The 23,119-nt window shown below is 37.6% G+C and overlaps 1 protein-coding gene across 1 annotated transcript in view; it reads right to left on the bottom strand.

Moving 5' to 3' along the window:
* Positions 1 to 21,434, bottom strand: part of LOC144212681 (neuroligin-2-like) — a 35,610-nt gene extending 14,176 nt beyond the window's left edge. The window contains exons 1-3 of the mRNA XM_077740757.1: positions 20,605 to 21,434; positions 9,742 to 10,466; positions 1,630 to 1,683 (exon numbers count right to left, since the gene is read on the bottom strand). Coding sequence (XP_077596883.1) covers positions 1,630 to 1,683; positions 9,742 to 10,255 — 568 coding nt within the window. The 5' untranslated portion in view covers positions 10,256 to 10,466; positions 20,605 to 21,434. The remainder of the gene's footprint in view (positions 1 to 1,629; positions 1,684 to 9,741; positions 10,467 to 20,604) is intronic.
* Between the last annotated feature and the right edge of the window lie 1,685 nt (positions 21,435 to 23,119).

Genomic DNA, 23,119 nt, shown 5'->3' with positions numbered 1-23,119 from the left:
AAAAAAAAGAAATTAATTTTAAACAATTTTCAGTCCCACACTCTAACATGCTTCTCCTTCCCTGGTGCGTTCAAGAACTCAGCTGATTTCCCAATGGATCTGTAAACAAATTCAATTATCCTAGCATTACCAGGATAGTATAGAAGAGTCACACGCCCCCATGAAGGCAGCGACTGTAAATTACATTTTCAGAAGAGAGGAAACTAATCACTTGGCAGGTAAGCTGTTTCTCTAAGGCCCAAACTAGAATTGTCACAATGATGGAAAAAAACATAAGGGAATTTTCCAAATGATATAGTAGTCTGAAACTAAAATGTGGTCGTGAAATCCATTTATTGGTGTGTAAAAGATAAAAAGCTCATGCATACCGACAATACCGTAATGAAAAGTGGATAAGAGGGGGGAAAAAAAGTCTAGTGAACTTCAATATGAAGTCCTGATGGAGATATTTTATCCATTTCGACATTTAGTAGTTTTTAATTTAGCTGGGAAATCTAAAGATTTGTGTAAAAACTAAAGTTGGAAAAAAAGCTAATTTAAAATAAGACATAAGTAATAAAAACTAACAAATTTCTTTAAAATAATAATAATAATAAATAATAAAAATAATAATAATAAAAATGAGTTAAAGTAACTTAAAAAACAAGGAAATAAAGTGTAAGATAAATAATAAATAAAGTGAATATAATAAGAAAAATACAAATATAATGTCATTGATGAGTTTGAATTAAAAATCCTATCAAACAACTCCAGCCAAAAACCCTTGTGATGAGCTACATCCCACTTTCTCTGTAGTATTCCCATCACATCCAGATCTGAAGAAAATGCCATCTCATCATTGCAACTGTTTTCCCCCTCCCTTTTATTGCCCTGCCACAGTGCTCATGGAGATATTTTCCTTCCTAACCTTTCCACTTTTTTCCCTCTCTTACTTTTAGAAAATTACGCATCGATATTCTCTTTACTTTACAGTGCAGATGAAAAAAAAACAACAACAAAAAAAACCAACCTTAATGCGAGCAGATGCACTCAGGCATGGCTTTACACAGACAAAGTGCTTGAGCAAGCATGCACGTACAAATGGACATGTAAAAAGCATCATGTGTACATAATATACTTTGTTTTGTACAGTACGAATATCTGGGCACACGAATGTGAACAGATGCTCACCCAGTCTGCCCTCTTTTGGCTACATCATCAAATCTAGTAAGGGATTCTGCATAGTAAATATCATAACATCATTTTATAGTAGTTGACAATATATGCAGAAGATAGACAGTGTTGCAAAGGAAAAAATGGTTAACAATGATTAAATATTGATCTCAAATTATGTGCTACTTGCATGCATAAGAATGCGTAGGAATGGGTGATATGAATAGAAATAAAGAAATAATAGAATAGAAGTAAAAATAAGTTTAATACTTCATAAGCGCACACGTTGAAGGCTTCATTTTAAATGAATTTGACGTCAATCCTTGTCAATGGCAGGCAATGAGTTGAATACTATGGTAAACTCAAATTAATATATTTTTTTAATCATATAGTATAAAAAATCAATTTATCACCCAGGCCTAATGAGAACATGATATGAGTGGGAATAATAATAAGAAAATAATGTAAATAAAATACCTTCATCCCTTGGTCTGTTCATGGTCGATTCATCCTGCTTTTTCGTGAGTGGACCTAAGAAAAAGAAAATAATGACACATTTTAAAAAGATGGGCAAAACACAAGAAGGGAAGACACTCAGTGAATGATGTCATGCATGTTATTCAGCATTACCTTGTTGTTTTTTATGAGATTATGTGACACTGAAAAGTCAAAGGCTATATTTCCAGGAACACTAGGCATTTAAAATTGAACTTTATATCACAAAGATTGTATAGGAAACTGCAAAACAAAAACAAAAAGGATATTGATGAAGCCCCATTTGGGATTGACATTTCTTAGCTGGAATTCAACAAGACTTTTCAGAAAAGTTATTGCAATATCGCAATGTCGCAGTGGTTGTCAATTTTTTTTCTGTCATTTCTGCGATTTTAATCATTCATTTTTCACTTGGCTCAGGTATGAACGCGGCCAACCGCTTTGTTGCCCGAAGCCCCGTTGAGGCTAATGACTTCCCACAGTGAGTCTTTACAAGCAAAGCATTGGCCATTTTGCAAAAAAAAAAAAAGTTCATTAAAGCAGATATTTCCTACCTCTTTTTCCCCATATATATAATCTTCAAATGGCTCTACAGTAATTTTCTTCTACCTCTCCTCTCTGACGGATTGATTTATGGTCAGTTGCCAACAATCTGAACCATAAATGTTGCAGTTTGTCATGTACTCTCCCAAATGTTTCATTTATGATGATTTCCAGCTCCTCCATACAAATGCATTCATTCATACGCATCATATTTAACTGCAGCCTCTATTTAGTTTTACACATAAACCACAAGATACACCCAAGCTGGATTTTTCACCAAACTGTAGAATCATGTTGTGAAATACAGTGAGCATTTGGAGCTGTCCATGGTGCTGAAAATTTCAGCAACTCCTCCCTTTCATGTATTATTTTTTTCTTCTTTGTTCAATTGAATTCTTAAGAAAAAATATAAAAACATAGCTGCCAATAAGACACATTTCTCAATCCGGCCAACCAAAAACCTCGGCCTGTCAACCCTTGTAAGTCTTGCCCTGATAAGGATCCCATTAATTTGCTTTGTCTCGCTTTCCGTCAATAGAGTTCCCCATCTGCCCTGGGCTAAAGCCGTCCATGTCTTCTGCTGCTGCTGCCGCCGCCACTGCTTTGGAGTCACTATCTGTACTTTGGAGTCTTCAAAGAAGCCATTAAAGGACTCTCTAATCACAAAGCCATCCTCATTAAATCCACACATGCTGCACAAAGCGTGTTAACAAGGTCCTAAACATCTGTTGCCGTGCTACTCTTACCTGCCCACCAGCACCTTTCCAATGTTCTCATGGAGAACTACCTGAATGGTGCAATGTCATACGGAAATATATCGCAACATTAATTATGTCAAACACTTTTAACATTAAAAAAAACAAAAACATAATTAAGCCTTGCAACTGCATTCTCATACCAGAACAGCATTTTCATCCCATACGTCTGTATGAATCCAAGTTCCTGACATAAAATCTTTAACGTCCTTCTAAATGGAAAAAGAAAATGGAGGATCAATGCTGAATGGATTTCCTGCATCCTCCTCTAAACCGCCAAGAATACGCTGTCGTACTTAGCGAAATAGAAAGAGAAAGCACGGTTTGTTCCGGGCTTGGCTGCAAATAGAGAACAAGCAGGTATGCAGGCCAGTAATGGATAGAAAGGCACATTAGTCCTTCTTCTTGTCAGCAATTTTCCACTACTTAGCAACACTCTAAAACCACACCTCTCTTCTTAATGGCAATGACTCTTGATTTCATTCATTTTCTAATGCCTATAAAGAGCAGGATTGAATGTGCAGATAGATCCCACTCCAAAACGAACATTCCCAATCAAAAAATACATGACTATTTAAGCAAAAATCATCATTTTGAGATTAGTAGCTAAGTTTTTTGTCAATTACCTTTGTCTTTATAATATTGCCTAAAAATGAAATGTTCATCCCGTCCAGAGTATTTCGTTTGCGATGATAAGTAAACTGCTGCAATTAGAGTAAAAAGGCCCCTAAAGCACTGCTGTTTTTTTTCCAAAATGAAATGAATCATGCTTAACACAAAAAAATAATAATCTAATGGGTTTTAATGGAATATGTGCACAAGCAACCTAAAGCATTTTTGATGGCGTCAAGTGATTGGCAAATTGGTTTTGTGATTAGCTTCTAGCGCATTCAAAAATGGACAAACAAAGAAACATTTAAGGAGCGTTACAGTCAGAAAAAAAAATCACCTTTATACCTTGAATCCAGTATTTTACTTAAATGTCATGCTGAACAAATGTAATGCTTTTAATGTGCAAAACGTTTGCTTTTTGTGCTGTCTATTTAGTAAATGCTAGATTTGCTTTTTAGGATACAAAAGGCAAAAAGATGAGATGACAATAACGAGTCAAACCCCAACATAAAATTGATTTATCGCTCAAGCCTTGATGGGATAAAAAGTGTCATACTAGCAACACATCATTGCATTGCATGGATAACTAGCCTGTTGTGATTCTGAGACAGAGTGGAAATGATCAAGCCCTTCTGCTGGAGGCAATTATTAATGTTGTGACAGTACCACTTTCTGTCAGCACGACTGCTTAGAGAAACTCTTTTTTTTCATTACATGGCAAAACCATAGTATTTATTGCAATTTTTTAATGGATAAAAATACAGATGGATTTTGATTGTATTATAGGTGCCTAATTGATCTGATTCCAAATTGGTTCTTTTCTCAATTGTCATATGGTGTTGCAAATAATAAAAATAATATATTTAAACAAATCTAATTTTAAAAAAGACACTATTTTTACTAACCCTGATGATTTAAAAAAAATATATATCACTTTTTGTTATGGAATGCTATTATTACACTGAATATAAAGTAAACAATAACAGAAGGTTAGACAAAAATACACAATTGAGTCCCAAAACTGACAGAAAATAATTCCTTTTCTTGTTTTTTTTGTTGCATTGAAATAAATTGTTCTTTCCCAGAATAAGCCACTTGTGAGTAAACACAAACTAAAACGCATGAAAGAATAGTAACCACAAACATACAAACATTTTTAGGGTCATAAGCATCTCGCCTGACACTCTGCCCCAGAGAGCTGCCCCTCTAGTAGGCTAACATGTGTCACATGATGCAGTAGCCAGCGGTCAGTGAATGCCCCGGCCAATAAAAAAAATAAAAAAAGGCGTTTAGCTGGGATTTTCCTTAGTGCAGTCTGACCTAATGTAGCACTATCCCTCATTGGCTAGCATTTCCTTTCGCTTCAGTGGTTCCAGTTCAAGCTGTCTTGTGTCTCACTCCATTCCCTCTTTGCAGCAAATGGGATGGAGCTGCGCTATGTCACGTCTACAGCAACCTGTCCGCTTGACAAGGTGTGTGACACGGCAACACAATCATCCGACCGCTACTGCTGGTACACGTGGGCCAATGTGCTATTCCTGATCTCCATTTCTTTTTTTTTGACTGTACCACCCACCTTCTCACTTCCACACTTGAAATATGGTTTTAATAAAGAGTACAGGACTCTAAAGGACTATTCTAGCAGCAATAAAAATGAAGGATCTCAAACTTTCTAGTCGAGAGAAAATAGTGAGACGGTAGTTCCTGTTTTTTCCCCCCAAAAACAGCAGGAACGTCACAAAGTTAAAAAAAAAAAAAAAAGGCACAATGAAAGTATGCAAAATGGAACCAGTGAAGTACTCCATAAGACGTCAAATATGGAAAGGAACTAAAAGACTTTAGCTATGTATGAGTGGACAGCTATTTGCTATCTGGGTTATTTTTTTTATCATTTTGAATCATCTAAAAATCCCAGGTGAGTGTGGGGAACTCAGATAGACTGACAAATGGAGAGCTTCATCTTTGGGCTGAGCCGCTCGTGCACGATAACAGTCTGCATCACTGCAGATTGCTGCAAGCCCCTTATTCACTTCAGTCTCTAAATAGACCTTACCAAGGGTGGTTAAGAGGAGTGCTCTCCCTTTAGTTTGGTGTCCTCTCTCTGAACTCCTCCAATGTCAACCATGCCTCAGGAGCCATGGAAAAAAAAAGTGTGTTCTGCTTGGGCCAACCCATCTAGTACTGCCTATATTTTAGCCTGGGCCAAAAGGCTTGCATACTTCAGATTCCTTCTTTAACTCATTGGCATCCTTACAAGTGTCCACAAAAAAGGGTTAGAGGTCACTTTACCAACAAACCTACAGAACTGGATTTTAGATCAGCATTTTACTCCAACAGAAGTGATCAGATTCCATAACTGTTACTTGAGTACTAGAGTTTAATATCTAAGAGAGAGTTTAATATCTAAGTACTGTTCTGTTTAATATCTAAGCACATTTGCCCGGCGACCAAACGTCCATTTACGGTTTTCCATGGGTCCTAATCCTAGTCATAGGTTTTAGCTCTTGTTTGAATTCATACGCTACTTGACTCGTATTGACTTCCAAATCAGGCTGACGTGGTTTGAGTTCCAATCTGTTTCTATTCCACAGAAAGATGGCCCTCGTCCAATCAAAGCCCGATCAGCTAATTCTTTGTCCTATCCCAAAATAGCTTGGGTGATCTCATCTTTTCTGTTCTTCTTTCGTCAAAATAAGTCCCTTTTCTTCCCGCATCTGTTTCCCCCCTACTCCTGATCTGGAAGCAACCCCTCGTCTCGTCCTCCATCTTTATGCAGATGGCGGCAGAATAGGTCACTGTTCTGAATGCAAATGAAGCCCATGCCCTTCTCCGGCTGGCCTGTGCCGAGCTGCCAATAACTACCAGCAAAAAAAAAAAAGATGAGATCCCTGAGTGAAGGCGTAGTGGATTTGCTCCATGATCAGACCCTGGAAACACACCTGAATCGTCCAATATGAACTTCTATCCGGTTCAATGGCTGTAAGATTTGGACTCATGTGAGCGCTAAGTGGGCGGACCCATCTTCTGCTATGTTCCTGATTATAATTGGTCACAGTCCTAATCTTTTATGACAGGCTGTTATGACTGAAGTGGGACATCAGAGCAGAAGAGCAGCTGGCCAGAAATTCATTAAAAGAAGATGAAGAAGAATGTGTATATTTCTGAAGATTGCCTTGAAGAGGGCATAAAGTCTTGGAGATGTTTTCCATTTGATTGGAATGCAGGCACACGCAATGATAATGATACAGTAAATCCATTCATTTGCAGATCCTCTAGATGTCTATTCATTTTTGGAGGGAAGCCATTTTCCCTTGGCCATCTTCCAACCAAAAAAAAAAATATGTTCCTTTCAAAGTTAGGGATGTCCAGATACGTAATCCGATATCGTGACCTAACGTTTGGTCGCCGGTCTTTTGGTCCCTTTTGGTCACCGGTCAAACGTGCTTATATATTAAACAGTACTTAAATATTAAACAGTACTTACATATTAAACAGTACCTACATATTAAACAGTACTTACATATTAAACAGTACTTACATATTAAACAGTACTTACATATTAAACAGTACTTACATATTAAACAGTACTTACGTATTAAACAGTACTTACATATTAAACTCTCTCACTCTTAGAAATTAAACTCTCTCTCTTAGATATTAAATTCTCACTCATGAATAGAATTTTGAAAGCTGGCTTCAACAGTAAACTCTCTGTCACCATTTGACCGGCGACCAAAAGACTGGGGACCAAACGTCCGAGCACCGTGGAAAACAAACCTACTCGGAATAAGCTCGGCCTAGCACCAAATCGACTGCTCACGTCAAATATTTCTATTTTACTGACAAGTGACCTAATAGAAATTCTTGAAGGCTGTCGGGAAAAGAATGTCGGTACGTGTCTGTTCATGTTCTCTCAGTTGGTAGAAAATGAGTGAAAATAGGGGTTTCAAAAGGAATCTTTTTTTTTTCCTTTCCAGGGGCTATATTATTCTAGTCATGGGTTCCTTTGGAGGGCCATCATTTTTGGCCAACCTAGATAAAAATTGAAAGGAAAGCACCTTAAAAAAGACAAGCATATGGTGGGAGGTAATTAATGGCCAACTGTTCCCTGTCGTCATTTGGGTGGGAGGCGTTTGATGAGGTTCCCGAGCAGTTCACGTCAGCGTCGTGTGTCATGGTCGCCCATGCGTGAAAGGATTTGCAATAAATCAGCTCAACTAAACACACGTCTGCCATGGGCAGAGTAAACAAATGGACGATGGTGAAGAGTGACGCTTTATGTACAAAAAAAAAACAAGGAAACATGTTGGAATTATTTCCCCTTTCAGCTCTACTTCTCTTTTGCATATGAGATTAAAGTTCTCCTCGGGGACCGCATGGGATTCGGAAGCGGTGACCCTTGACTGGAAGTGACAGATTCCGACAAGCAGAAGGGCCCCGTGTAAAAAAATAAATAAATAAATAAAAATGTCTTCCTCATTTGTACGCCAATTCTCTTGGGAGGGAAGCAGCCATTCCGCACGAGCCGTTATTGTCATTTGTGAGAAAAAACAAACAGACGGTAAATGCTCAGTTAAAATTTTGTTCAGTTTTGATTAAGACGGAAAATAAGTGTATTATGTGTATTATTGCTGTATAAGGATTGTATTGGCTTTTTAACAATGGCATCCATCATTCATTTTTAGTAAGTTGCACTTAATCATACTGAAATAATAAGGTGAGGATGATTGTTCATTTTATTTTATTTTTGTACTTTTGTACATTCTTATATTAGGGGAGTGCACTCATTAAAAGTATTTCTAAAGTTGGACTTTGATGGTGTTTTCTTACCTGCCAATTCATTAAAAGAACAAACAATGAGCCCAATAATAGAAGCAGCTTTTTTTTTTTTGCTTGACTACATTTTTTTTTTGCCTTTTAATTTTACCCCAGGAGGCTGAAACAAGGTTTTGTTTGCTCTGATAGTAGATATTACAATTTTCCTCTCAACGAGCTACTACATTAATCTTAGCAGCCTTAATTAGCACTTGTTTCTAACCTTATTAAGAGCCAATATAGAAGAAAGTACAGATGCACTAACCTTTCAGTCAAGCACAGTTAATACACTGAATGCAGTTTTAATATATTTGTTACGAGAGCTACTAATAGAAAACAACATTCAAATGAAAAAGATGAGTTTATTCCTCTAGGGATGAAGCTGCGTGGCTCGACCTAAAATAAAAAGCGAATAAATGCGAGATGGTGATTATTCGCACATCGTGACTCGTTCACAGTCATTGATGACGACGTGGCTCTTTTCAGAATTCTGGTGTGAATTTAAAAGTGCTTGTTAGTGGTTGTCCAACCCATTTGACTTGGGAGGGTTGGCAGAGCTCATGAATGTATGATTTAAAGTGGATTTCTTTTGTTCATAACTACTACAGTCACCTAAAAGTAGATTGTAAAGTTGTTTTTTCTAAAATTCAATTGGATTCATGTGAATGTAATGTGATTATGTAGTTCACTTTTTAACAAAAATGTGATTTTGCTCCCCCTATGACGCTTTTGGAGGAAATGTTTGAATTAATTCAGTTGAACAATACCAGTCAAATGTAGTTTAGCGCTTAGTAGAGTACAGAGCAGATTGAGAATGTGCTTAAGAATATAAAAAGGTATTTATCTCAATGACTAATGGTGATTGGCAATGCCGTAGCACAAGGGATTAGAGTCACATCGTGGGGATTATTTGAGTTGCAAAATATGCCCCCCCCCCTCACCCCTTAAAAAATGAAACCCTGATGGCAATTCTCCAAGGGCATTTTCAAGCATTATTCTAAATACGACATTCGACAGAACTGACTTTCAACAAGCATTTCTTCACTTTTGATGCAAAACGCCAACATTGATTTGGCTGACTAATAGCACACTTTTATTGAGTTATTCAAAAAGCAACAAAAAAAAATGAAGTCGCTCCAGGCTCAATTTAAATTCATCTTTTTTCTACACTGCCCTCACCACACACGCACAAAAAAGTCAGTTTTTTTTCCTTCTAGACACCTGAGACCAGCAACCACAAAAAAATTGGCGCGCTGGAAAAACGTGATTGAAATGAAATCAAGAAATGAGCCCCATTAGAGTAAATTAGGCCTTGAACGACTTGAAAAACTGATATATAGAAGGGAAGGATAACTCTGTTCTTACTCACCGTCCTCTGTAGGTACGTAGATGTTGAGGTAAAGGCAATCCTCGCTTTGATTCTGGACGTAAGTAGCCGCGGCATCCAGATTGTCCGTAAACCACACGGGCAGCATGATCTCAGGCAGGACGCCATGCACATTCTGGGGACACACCGGGGCAAATTGGGTGGCATTCCGGATCTCCTGCCAGGAACCCGGAGCCTCTGGAGGCTGGAAACGGCGCTCTCCGACTGGGGCGGTGGCGTAGGGTACTCCGAAATACTGTTCCACGGGGCCTAAGATCTCGTTGTTGAGCTCCCTTTTGAAGCCACGTATCTTTCCATAGCCGGTGGATACTATTGGGTGTTTGTCCACTCGTTGACAGGAGGAGAGGGCCAGGTGTAAGACTAGGCCCAGGAGCCAGACCGGGCAGGGTTTCGCGTCCCCTCCACGGCCACGTGGACGTTTGCCACCAAAGCCTTGGTGGCTGGGAGTATTGAGAGGAGAAAACAACATGTCCAAAATAAAAGCTCCTTTTGTCATCTCAGTAAGACATGGATGGGCTTGACAATCACAGCTTGACAGTCATGGAGGAGAGCAAAGGCAAAAGGAGGTTAAGAGTTTTCCTTGGGTGGCAAGATGCTCTGGTGGTGGTTTTGGTAGCATTCTCACTTTGAGCCTGGAGGCTCATCCGTCTTCCTCTTTGGATCTTTTCCGGCAGGCTCCGGAGTTGAAGTCAGGAAGCTAATTTCACCTGCGAGACAGGAAAAGGTCGGAGGCAGATGGGAGTCAATTTGGGGAATGAAAAGATGAGGAATCTTCAAAAGGAAAATCAAATGTAAAATCATTAAAAAAAATGGAACCGACATTTACTACAGATTTGCTGTTTTGAAGTATCTGAAGTCACTAAACAATTACGTAAGATGTCCACTTCATTGGGATTGGTTGCATTTTCTACCAGTCAATGATGATTAATTTGCCTTCCGAGCCAAACTGATTGGACGCCCATTGCCGTCGATGGCAGCCTATGAGTTAAAAAAAACAAAAATTCCTTGGCCCGTGAGTCTGAAGTGACTACTCTCTCAAGCAAAGACCACAACAAGCGTACGATTTATTGTCTTAGATGTTAACAGCTGTGTCACTGCGGGTGCTGCCGTCCACTTGCCTGACTTTTAGACACAAATTCTGGGTTCAAGTCCCACTGTGACTTTGAATGTGAATGCTGGTCAATCTCCATAAAATGCCTCATAATTCAATTGCATGCCTGTTGCACTTTAGTTGTCGTTATTGCATTAATTATTATTAATTCAGCAGAATAAACTTCCCAAAAGATGAGGAAAAATGTCCTGTAGAAGAACTATGAAAATGACCTGTTCAATTGTGGTATAATTAACATTTTAATGATGCTGTTCTTTAAAGTACTTTGTTTCAGGAGTGACCCCAATTCACAGAAAATAATGAATTCATATTAGACCTGGGCAAAAAAATGATTTTTCTTAATTATCATTATTATTGGAGATTCAGAAATGAATAAATTCAACATTTTTCTTTGCCAGTTTTCTGGGACATGTGGGGTTTTTCCCTCCCAACTCTGTTCACTTGGTTCTTGCTCTCACATTATTACAGACGAATGGGCAGCGCTTATCTCACGCCGGCTTTGGAGACAGAGCCGTTTAGGTGTGATAAAGGCTTTATGCGGTACTCACATTTGGTTGAATGCCACATCATACCTCTTCTACAATATCCAACTTTTCTCCTGCCACGCCACACACAATGGGGGGGATGGCAGGGATATAAAGCGCAACAACCATGTGAAGAATTCACGGGAGGCTCCAATTTGTGAAGTGACTGCAAATCTGTCTCATTAGACAAAACTGGAAACAAGCTGTCTGGGAAAACTATTTGGCTGACTTCATGTTATTGCAAGTTGAGTGACCAAAAAGTCACATAGTTCACTGACCCCAACTGCGGACGCTTTTCAAGACAACCCAACACCAAAAATTAAAGATTATTCTTCTTTTGGGGAAACCTGAAGAAAAAAATTTTGCAGTGCAACAAATAATTAAATAAATTGAAACCCCTGGTGACCAATTTTCAATTATCTGAGCAATTAACCCCACCCTATCCTTCCCTATCCTTTCCTTTTAACCCCTTATAGTATATTCATATTACTTATAGTCATGTTTTAATCCGAGACAATCATTATTATAATAATAGTAATAGATATGACCGGAAAAAAACTGGTATAAAGTTTTCCAAATCAGGCAAAAATTCAACTTTTTTGTTGCTTAAAGCCATAATATGAACATTTTGGCCTTTTGAACTCCTGCATTTTCTAAGTGAGACAAAAAAAAAAATATTGCAGCCCTGAGAGGCAAACCGAGCTATTGTACTCAAGTGGAAGGAAGATTGGACTACAGCTTAAGACACATTTTTTGGTGCTCAAGTTACCTTTGATCTACAAAAATAGAAAGGATGATTTCATAGTTGACGTTCCCAAAAGTTATATCTTCAAAGTGTCTCTGTTGACCAATTGTGTAAAGCATGAGAGAAGCAACAGGATGTAATTCTAATATTTTACAGTCCTACCTTACTTTAAGTAGTGCTTTTAAAATGGACATCATAAAGTAGGCTCATATATTTGAAGAAGCTTTTAAGTTGGATGCATTACCGGGATGACAGGAAGAGGAAGGTGGCAAGGTGGAAGAACACCAATTGCTTTTTGAAAAATGCCTTATGCCATCTTGTGTGGTGCAAAAAGAACCTTTTTTCTATATTTTGCCTTCTTTCCCTTTAAGTCAGGCCTTTTTGAACACCTAAATATCCCTTAAAATTGTATATTTGGATTCTGTGGCCTTTTTTGTGTGTGCGCCCATCAGAAACATTAATTTTTATTTTATCTTTTCATGTTTTTCATTTAATTTTTTTGCATTGTGTCTATGTTTGAAGTACTGCTATGAAATATGGTGTAAATTCAGCTTGTTAGTTAAATAGTGGACATTAAATATATTTTAAAACTTGATCTTTTTCCACCTTATTCCTTATTATTGTAGTAAATTTAAATGTAATGAGATTTGAAAGGTGTTTATCCATTTTTAGGTAAAAATTAGAAGTAAATTAGATATAGAAAGGTCATTTCAAATAGCCTATTAGAAGTTAGAACTAATGTGACAATGAAAATAGTTTGTAGTGATTTAGTCAAGTGTGTGCTTGTGTATGATTTCATGTTAGACTAATTAGTGAAGTGCTGGAAGAAAATGTTTAGTAGTGTTGTTTGTATGTCACAACACTCATAGTTCCAGTGACCGTTCTCATAGCATCATCTTAAGCTCCAAGGCATTTCCAGAACTAGAAAACAGCTCAGAAATGATATTGCTCATATTTCAGTCTGAATGTTGTGAATGTTACTTCAAAATATGGGAGATTTAGATGTTTTTTTTTTGCATAATTAGCATGAAAAATGTTTTAAAAAAGATAAAGGAGAGATAATATAGATATATATATATAGGCATGTCTAATTTAAAAGGAGATTTAGAGGATGACATTGAACTAACTAGTTTATGCTCTTCAGGCGAGCATGTTCAATAGTAAGTCCCTAGTGACAAAACTGCAGTCATCTTTTAAGTCTTCATAAGTCTTCAGTGAAGACTAAAGAAAAGTAAAAAAAAAAAAAATAAGAAAAGAGGGGAGAGGGGGAAAAAAGGCAGAGAGGATCTAAAGGCTGATTGGAAATTGAGAAGTCTCTATGCAGCAATGTGCTGCCCTACACTCATTTGGCCTACTTTATGTGTGACCATTGTAATTTGGTAACACCAAGAGGGACCCCCACAATCCGCTCCCAAAATTGCACCATCCTTTATCTAGTCTCCGGACTGAAAGAATGAAGATGCATTGACACACTTAGCAGAGTCGGGGATCTTTAGAGGTCAAATAAAACAACTCATTCTCAATTGCATGGAGTACAAAAGCGCTATCAAACAAGGTTGCGTTTTGGGTGGGTGAGCATTGACCTCCGCCTGGGTTACGTTGTTCGTGAAAGTTAAAATATTCGTCGTGTAGCAGATGAGGTTTGTGTTTGCGGCCACATTTTAGCTTCGGGCCATTTTTGCAACCAGCAGCCTGCATTTTGGTGTCACTGAGACTCAGATGATTCAAGGAAGAAGAAAAAAGATCTTTTTTTTCTGAAATGGGATTCTTGCATATAATTTGTTATCTATATAAGTGTGTGTGTTTAAAAGGTGATGGTACATCAATGTGGTGATATATCGTGATACTTTGGGATCCCAATGGGTTATCAATATGCTCCTGGTCAAGAATCGATATATCGTTTTAAGGAAAAAAAGGTGTTACTGTTTAATACATTGACCAACAGACTGCTAAAGAAATGGATTGATTGACAGGCAGGGGATGATTGAAGAAAACACTAAATACACTAATAATATAGTGCCAATATATTGATTTACAGAAATATAGCATTGAAATAAATGCTCATTATTTTTGAGGGAGGAAGACAATTTTTTTTGAAATTGTCATGCAAAAGTGCAAAGATTTTTGATGTCATAGACGTCAATAGGAGCTGTGAGAATCAGCCTGCTCCTCCGAAAGGGTCAGCGAGCAAAGCAAATTAGCAACACGTTCATAAACATTTATGTCAGTGAAGTCAACTGTTCATAGTTCAAAAGAAAGCAGATCACATTATTTTTTAGACATGGGTGAACAGTCATTATAATTGCACACAAAGATTGCATCATGAAACAATGATCTAACAATGTAAAAGGTATTTAAAGAGAAAACATGCCTTGGCAAAGTTAATGCCCTTTTAATTAGTTAAAATGGCATCATCGGTATTGAAAAAAAATGGGATAATAGCACGTAGCTAAGTGTCGGAATCAGTATTAGGGGGCTAAATGATGGTCAAGTGTAAATTTCAGAATTATTTGATCATGCTTTTGCTTTAAACTTAGTTGGAAGCTGACATTTAAAACCGAGCACTGGTTTTCCGAAGAAGGGCAAAGGCTTACACTTGTGATGCCAGAGGAAGAGGAAAAACAACGTGAATGTGAGTTTAAATAAGGAAAGAAGCGAGGGCAACTTCAAAATGATGAGGAGGAGCAGATGTCAGTGAGGGAAAAAAAAAACGGAAAAAAATAGTCTAAATGGAGGTAGGTGCAGGAATGAGGTTGGCACGCATGGTTAAGTGGTTTGCTGAACGGCAAGTTAGAGCTCGGCTGCCCTGCGATGCACTAATGCGCTTCACTAATCAAAAGAAAAGTCCACACATTCTGGTTCCAATTACAGGTTTTTTGTCGGAATACTATCTCCAATTTTTCATACATTACAATTCAATTGAAATTGTGTTTGAAATGAAACAGGTACATTTTAACCCTGATAAATGGGGATCAGTCAACTGACTGATATATAAATGAGACATAAAGTATGTGTCACGAGGCATTTAATCAACTCATTTGCTTCTAAAAGATGGCAAAATACCTTTAAAAATCTATTTTAACCAAAAACACATCATCCCAACTCATTTGAATAAACTCAACCTGTCAGTCAAATCTTTTCGTATCCAAAAATATTCTTGCTTTGTACGTTTCCTCATTGTATATTTTCAGCTCTTTTCGCTACACTAGTGACGCACGGAGAATTATTTATTTCTATGTTAATACAAGATGCACCTAAAAAAAAAAATTGGGTTGCCATGCGTTTTGTGAGAATAGGATAAAAAAAATAAATACAAAAGGGAGCTGATCTGAAATGAATACGCTATACTGTTAGGTGTGTATGCAACTGCGGTGAAATGTTTACATGTGGAAAGCAATTCCCTGGTGGAGTTGTTAAACATGAGCCGTTCTGACAATCTCTCACGATACTAACCAGCTGATCTCATGGGCTAAAATAAGCTTGACAGAGGCAAATACATAACAGAATTGCAATTTTTGTTGGAGAGTTTTGAGGGACAATTTGTATTTTTGCACTTGCAGGTAATGTAATTAATCACATTGCCATAATAAATAGTATGTACAGTAGTAACAATCAAAGGTAAATCTGTTAAATTAATTCAAAATGCACTTGAAATGCTACTTTTATCAAGTATTAAGTCCTCCAAAAAAATGAAAAAATAAAAGAAATATCTATCTATATATACACACTATACATATATTGCCAGAATAAATTCAAAAGCAGTATCTACAGTAGTGATAATCATAGCTAAATCTACGTTAAATTAAGTCAAAATGCACTTGAAATGCTATTTTTAGCACATATTATGTCCTCCAAAAAATAAAAATATATATACATACACACACTATACATATATTCATATTTTGCAAAAGAAATACTATTGAATTTCATATTTGCATGAGTGATGAATCATGCTTATAAATGAAGAATCTTTGGTTTTTACATGTCAGACTGATTTTTTTAAATTAGTGTCAGTGGACATTACCGCAAAGCTGCGCCAAGCCTTTCTAAAAGTGGGTCGCCTGTAATTTGAATGAAGCTAATTGTATGTATTGTTACATGGCAAGAGGAAGTGTGTTTTCTTGAATAAACCAATGTTTGTTGTTGTGTACACACTAGTCACATTTTAAGAAGCAACATCATCAAATCTTGGCTAAATATCAGAGATGGAAGTTAAAATTCATGCACTGGTTTGTCCTGTTTTCAAAGCTTGAATATTTGATAGTGCATTTATAAAATATATCATGCATGACAGGATTAAAATGCAAAACCACTGGCTAGAACAAATTCTGAGGGCTACAGAAAAGACTAATGTGCCTGTCACATGAAAAGTGACTGATTTTATACATTTATTGATATTTTCCAATAAACAAATGTCATTTCAAATGGCATTTTTTTTAACTAGAAATTAAAACTCTTGGAATGAAATTCAAATGGATTAGACAGTTCACGATGGGTTATATCATTATCATTGCAAACAAAAAAATCAAATATTGATCTTAAATGAAGTAAATAGCGGCTTCAATTGGAAAGAAAACAGCAAGCATCGTAGCTACGTGTTTGCTAAGCTTATAAATGTAAATGAGCATCTATGTTGGGCCTTGAGGACTTATTTTTTTGTACTTACGACTATGGTGGGACAAGGAGGACAGCATAAGAAGCCATTGGACAGAATCCGCCATGCATTCTGAACCTTAATCAAATGTTTTCATCCCTGGCAATAATGAGAAATTCAATTACTGAGAAGTATTCTTACTGTATTCATTTAACAATGCTCAACACCATGTTATGATGTATTGATTTTGCCTTCTCGTAACAAAATACTGCATAAAACTGAGTATATTAATGAGTGAGCATGGCTATTTTATCATTTTGTTTAATAATTACCATTCTCAAGCAAATCATTGCTCATATATGCACTCTGATTACATAATTTTGCACTAATTATTCAAGTTTAAACCTTTTTATACCGTTTTTATGGTCGGTTTGGATCAAAATCACACTTTTGTTTACCAAGTTGAACTTAATATTATTTAGAACTTGATTTTTTTTAAGTATGACTGGGAAAAAGGAAGATGAAAAAGCACAATACTTTGATGCCTTGACTAAATAGTTGGCATTTTTTAAAGACAATCATTGCACTGTTTAAATGCCAGATTTGCACATGAGTCAAGGACAGTGAAAAGCTTTGTACCAATACAGGCAAGTGTCTAAAGGTTGGAAACAAATGGGATAAAATCTAAGCTTTTTTTATGGCTTTAACTTGATAGATGTGCATTGCTTTCAACTTGCAGTAGAGCGCTGTAATTAAAGGAGTCTGCATGATCTGCGAGTAAGCCTTTATTATTTATGTCATGCTCCTGTTATGCGTTGCATAGGCATGCGCAAAATTTCATACGCCGCTAAGATAAGATTCTCCTTACCCAGAAAATATCGTGCTATCTTATTTGTTACGGACATGAACAAAAAATAATAAAAATCAACAACAGCCAATTCATACTAATAAAATATTTGGGGAAAAAACTAAATATGTCCATGTAATAAGGAAATAATCCTACAAATATGACTATGTTTTATAGTAGAGACTAATATGTATTAATTCCCTTCCAAGTCATATGTACGTTATATTTAAATTGTCTATTGTTGCTTTGCAAAATGATGCAACCTAGAAAATTGACAGCAAACTAAATATTTAAATAAAAGAAATGTTTTTTATGACTTCTTTGTCAAATAGCACAAATTTAAGAATCGAAATCAAAGTTTTTGTTGGGTTATGCCCACTTTTGTCATTTTTTTTATGCCGTTTGCTGACGTAGAAATCATTCAAGTCCCCTAAATTACGCTGCACAAATCCCATCTCGCCTCGCTAATATAATCATCTATAACACATTTCACCCCTAATTAGAAGAAATTGATTTTACTAAGCAGATCAGAGGTAATATTGTAAAAGTGCCTGGTTGTCTATGGAAGGAATAATTCTTTATTTTTAACAAGATATAAGGCAGGGTGTTTTACTTCAATTATAGTGCAGTTAAACTACTTTTCTGGTTGCTCGGTGTGAATTTGTTCCGACGATACATATTTCTTCAACAAATCTGAAGTCAGTGGGTAAATAATCCAAAATAATTATTCATGTGAGTATTCAGCATCGAGAGAATGGAAATATGGAAAAACAACAAAAACAGCTGCTGAATGAATCTTGTCTGATGGCTTGAGGGCAAAAATTGATTTTTGTCTTGCTTTGCATGCTTTTTTTTTTGTTTGCTGTGATATTCTTTCCAGGCATGACTTATTCTGTGTCATCTTAAGAGGCCTTGTTACGTCATAATGTTCAAAACAAGTTACACAACATTAGTTACCATAGTGTTTGTACTGGTGCTTTGCCAGCTTCATTTTGGTGACAGATAATGGGTCAGGTCAAACTCTCCTACTTTTCTCTTCTTTTGGTCACCACTCTACTAAGAGGTGGGTCATTCTAACCTCTTCCACTTTTCAGAAATGTGAATTTAGTCATTTCTATGATAGTGGCAGGTCAAATATTTTGCTTAGAAAAATGAAAATAAAATCAGGCAGCAATAGTTGAATATTCATATTCATTGATAATTGGTGAAATCAATAGGAAACTAATTTCCTCCAGAATGTTCCAGACTATCCAACAAGTGGACATGTGAGAATTATGGAATAGAGTCTCACTTGATGATATACAATAAAGTATCTATGCACACAATCCAACATGTCATAGAGTGACTGGCTCACAACTGATAATGTGACATGTGACATTTACTTGAGGGAGTATGGGAGAGGGGGTTGGGGGGGTCCCAAAAGCACACACCAAAACAGGATTGCTGCCATGCAAAAAGAAAACATCACTGTCTTAGAATAGGGTACAAGGCAGTACCAAAAATAGACAAGTATTGGCTTACTTTTGAGGACTGTTTGCCCTAATTACTCAAAGTGGAGTCTATTCTAAAGAAGGAAATATCCAGATAAAGTAAAATATTACTTTGACTGTTATTTCTTATGTGCAAATTGTCCAAAAATCCAAATATTTTAGCAAAGGATGATGAAAATTTCAAATTGGTGTCATATGGTTAAAGTCTGACATTGTAAGTCACCACATAAGTGAAATAAATTGTGACACGTTATGCTCTCATCCGTGTAAATAATCACAATTTGTCAATTAATAATAGACACAACATGCAAGATGAGGGATTGAGGGTGTATCACACAAATCATGTTTTTTTTAGACACTTCCCACATATCACGCTAATAAAAGTCATTTTGGATTATTATACGTCTAGTTGCCATCATGTTTTTTTCTGTCAGTGAAGTATTTTATTTATTTCTGTGAAAAGGCACATCAAAATGTTAACTGAATTAGGTTTAAAACCCAAGAGGGGAAGCTAATCATATATTATTTAAAGGGAAATTTAACCTCAATAGGTTTCTATTTGCATTTTTTGACATTTTTTGTTCACTCAATGGTTGCCATTGACAGCAAAACGATGCCTAAAACCAACAAACTGGATTGGACGTCTAACAATTGACATGAAAAAAAGACATCTATCATCGTCAATGGCACCGAAAGAGTTAAGATGCTGACTCAGTAGTGACTCCAAGTGAACACAAATGATAAAAACCAGCTATTAGACTAAATAACTGAATTCAACCGAGGAAAAAAAAGAAGATTAAATCATTATCCCGAATCCGAAATACACCATTTTCTTCAATGACCTCTCAGAACAGAGGTCTTGTTGTCTTCCATTAACCGAGCCCTGGCCAACATCCACTGAATATTAATGGAGCCCTCCCTAGATCATCAGCGACTATGCATTTAATTCCCCTGTCTGAATCTAGTAGGACGCCAGCATTGGTGTGTCCATGTGAACATTGTATTATCTCACAGTTTATGATGTCTTCCACCTGAGAAGACATGATTCGCAAGTGGATTTTCTGACAGGTTAGAATTGAGTCGTGTTCTGGTGAAGCAGTCAAGCTGTCATGACACTAGGATGGAGAAAAAAAATATGCAAAAATATCTACCAAATAACACTGGAGGTAAATAAAAGCACCATTTTTAGCAGGACACTAATAGCAAGTGGCTTGACTACCAACTGCTGTTAAAAAGATGAGGCGGCAGGCACTTTATCAACAGGCAAAGGCCGAGTCGAGGTTCCCACGAGAAAGAAGCTGAGTCGCTCGATGCATGCTTTGTGAAAACAAAGTGATTGGTGTTCAAATTCCCATTCCCCCCAATGATGACAGTGCGTCAAGATGGACTACGTGTGCAATGTGCTAAGTCACCAGCAGAGCGGTGCGGATGGCGCACACACACGCACACACACACACACCAAGCAACATCCCAGATAGTCCGCAAACGGCTCACTGGGAGAGCTTCTTACGTCTGTCTGTGTCCGTCTTCTTACCTTCACAAGATAGCGGCGCATTTCCCAAGATGACGTCGCTCGCATCCCTCTAGCATCCTGGCTTTTTTCCCCTAACTAGGCCATTTCTTGCCGCCTGGACGTGAATATTTCTCACGAGACTCCTCACAGACATCCACACGTCAGTACACCTTCCCGGGTTCCGTCCGGCTGTCGCCGCCGCCCCCCCCTCCACCCCTCAAAAAAAGCACAGCAGCCCCTTATTTCCCCTCCTCCGCCTCCTACCATTCCCACGACAACAGGCTGATAGCACTTTTTCGAAGCCTAAAATGCAGATGAGACGAGGGGGGGGGGCGTCTTGATGGGTGAAAAGAAGAAGAAGAAAAAAGAGAAAAAAAAACAAATTGACGCGCAACGCAATAGCGTCAAAATGCGCACTGGTTGCAGTCAACGAGGATTTCTAAGTGTCCTTTCGCCTCCGATCATCTCATCATCCAAAATATCTGCTCCGACAGGACCCCCTCCACAAAAAAAAATGTAAAAAAAAAAGAAAAAGAAGAAAAAACTCACATCAGCCTGGCTTCATATACGAAACAGACACTCCACAAAAAAAGCTCCAAGCTCCTTTTTTTTTTGACGTGCTTGTGTGGGGGCTCTCTCTCCCCCCCTCACCCTCCCTCTCTTCCTCCCCTTCACCCCCTCTTCCTTTGTCGGTGTCCCTCGCCACCGGATTGTCCAAAATACTGGATGACTGTGACAAGACGGAGGATGGTCTCGGCTTTATTGGTGGCGTTTATGCACAGAGAGAAGGATGCGCTGCTTGGATGCTGCGGTGAATAGCCTCTCATCTCAGTTCATCTCTCCCTCTCCACACCCCCCTCTCTCTCTCTCCCTCTCTCTCTCTTTCTCTCTCTCTCACTCACTCACTGCTTCAATATTTCAACCTCGTTGTCATGACGAGGGGTCCGACGCAGAACTCGGTGACACTACGCCTACGTCATCATATGGAAAACCAAAGTCATCATCCTGAGCTATTTGGGGGGGTGCCAACATGGCAGATGGTTTTGATGGTTTTAGGAAGAAAAATCGTAATCAAATTGGAGATGACTGTTTTAGTCAGACAGACTGATTTTTCACACTTGATGAGAAAGATGAATTAAGTAAGAGTAGGAGTGGAGGGGGGGGGGGGGGGGCGTTACCTCCAGATATGATGATCTCAATATGTCCATACATTAATTAACCATCTGTGATTGGCTGGCAAATACACAAACGAGTTGATGACAGTCACAAAAATCTGGGTGACATACGGGAAGGTGAGCCAAAAAAAAGACAGCAGGTAAAAGTCATACAATCTCACGGATGGTCACAGAAAAAAAAAAAAAAAAAAAAAAACACTTAACCAAGCGAAACATGAAAATTGAAGCAAAAAAAAGACTGGTTTTCAAATGTGACTGCAGTATGTAACTTTACCACAATTTACCACTGTCAGATTGGCCTTCAATGTTTCTTTTTAGTTCAGTTTTTTCCCCTCAATCTATATATTTTTTTGCCATCCCTGTTAAAAACATGACTCACCTAACATTGCATAGCCTTGTCTAGTTTTGCTACTGTTTCTCTTCCACCAATCAAACATTGTCATTCTTACATGTATACTTGCAGTTACACATAACAACAGACACTCCAATCATGTAAAATATTCCCAGAAGACTTAAAACCATCAACAGACTCCACTGAAAATTGCTCCAATATTCCATTGGTAATTGCCTGACGTCCCAGAAGTGGAAATGCAACTTGAACAATTTCAAAACAGACCACTGGGCTGTCTAAGATTTATAAAATCTGCAGGATAGATGTTATGAGAGATAGATGTGGTAACCATGGGCACAGGGCTCTTGTGACAAGATCCTTGGGTACCCGTCACCCAACGCAACGCAGAAGACGAAATGCAGTAAACGCATGTTATGAGCAGCCCAGAAATCAGTTGCAATCAGATATGGACAGCATTTAGAGGACGTGGACGCTGCGAGGTGAATCGAAGAGGAAAATGTATGCAACATGGCTGCACACAAGAGATTTGAGACGAGCTTTAAGATTCAGTTTTAGAGATGCATTGGTGAGGCCATGATGCATTTCCTTCCACCAGGATGAAAGGAAACAGCTCACTCTGCTGCAAGTGATGGCTACTACATCATGGAGCAATCAAGTACCAATTTTGCAAACTTATTTCAAAATTACACTGATTTTTTTTACTTGGTAATGCATAGATTTATAAACTTCTGGTTCTCAAAAAATGTAACATCTCAATTTGTAGTGGGAGGTTGCCAGATAAGAAAATGTAGGGATGATGATGATGATAGACACAAGCAGTATGGATCAATGGCTGTCTAACACTGTTAATGGAAGACTGAGTAAACAAAAAAATGCAATGATATCCTGTATTATTTTGAAAAGTAGTGCAAATTTCAATCTACCACGTGACCGCATTTTTTTTTTTGGTAACCTGTGGTAGTGCAGCCAGAAATAAATAAATGAAACTCTGGCAATCAAATATTGTTGT

This window comes from Stigmatopora nigra, chromosome 19, assembly GCF_051989575.1.
Source record: "Stigmatopora nigra isolate UIUO_SnigA chromosome 19, RoL_Snig_1.1, whole genome shotgun sequence".
Lineage (NCBI taxonomy): Eukaryota > Metazoa > Chordata > Actinopteri > Syngnathiformes > Syngnathidae > Stigmatopora > Stigmatopora nigra.
The sequence above is the reverse complement of the archived record's forward strand: the minus strand, read 5'-3'. Positions and strand labels throughout refer to the sequence as shown.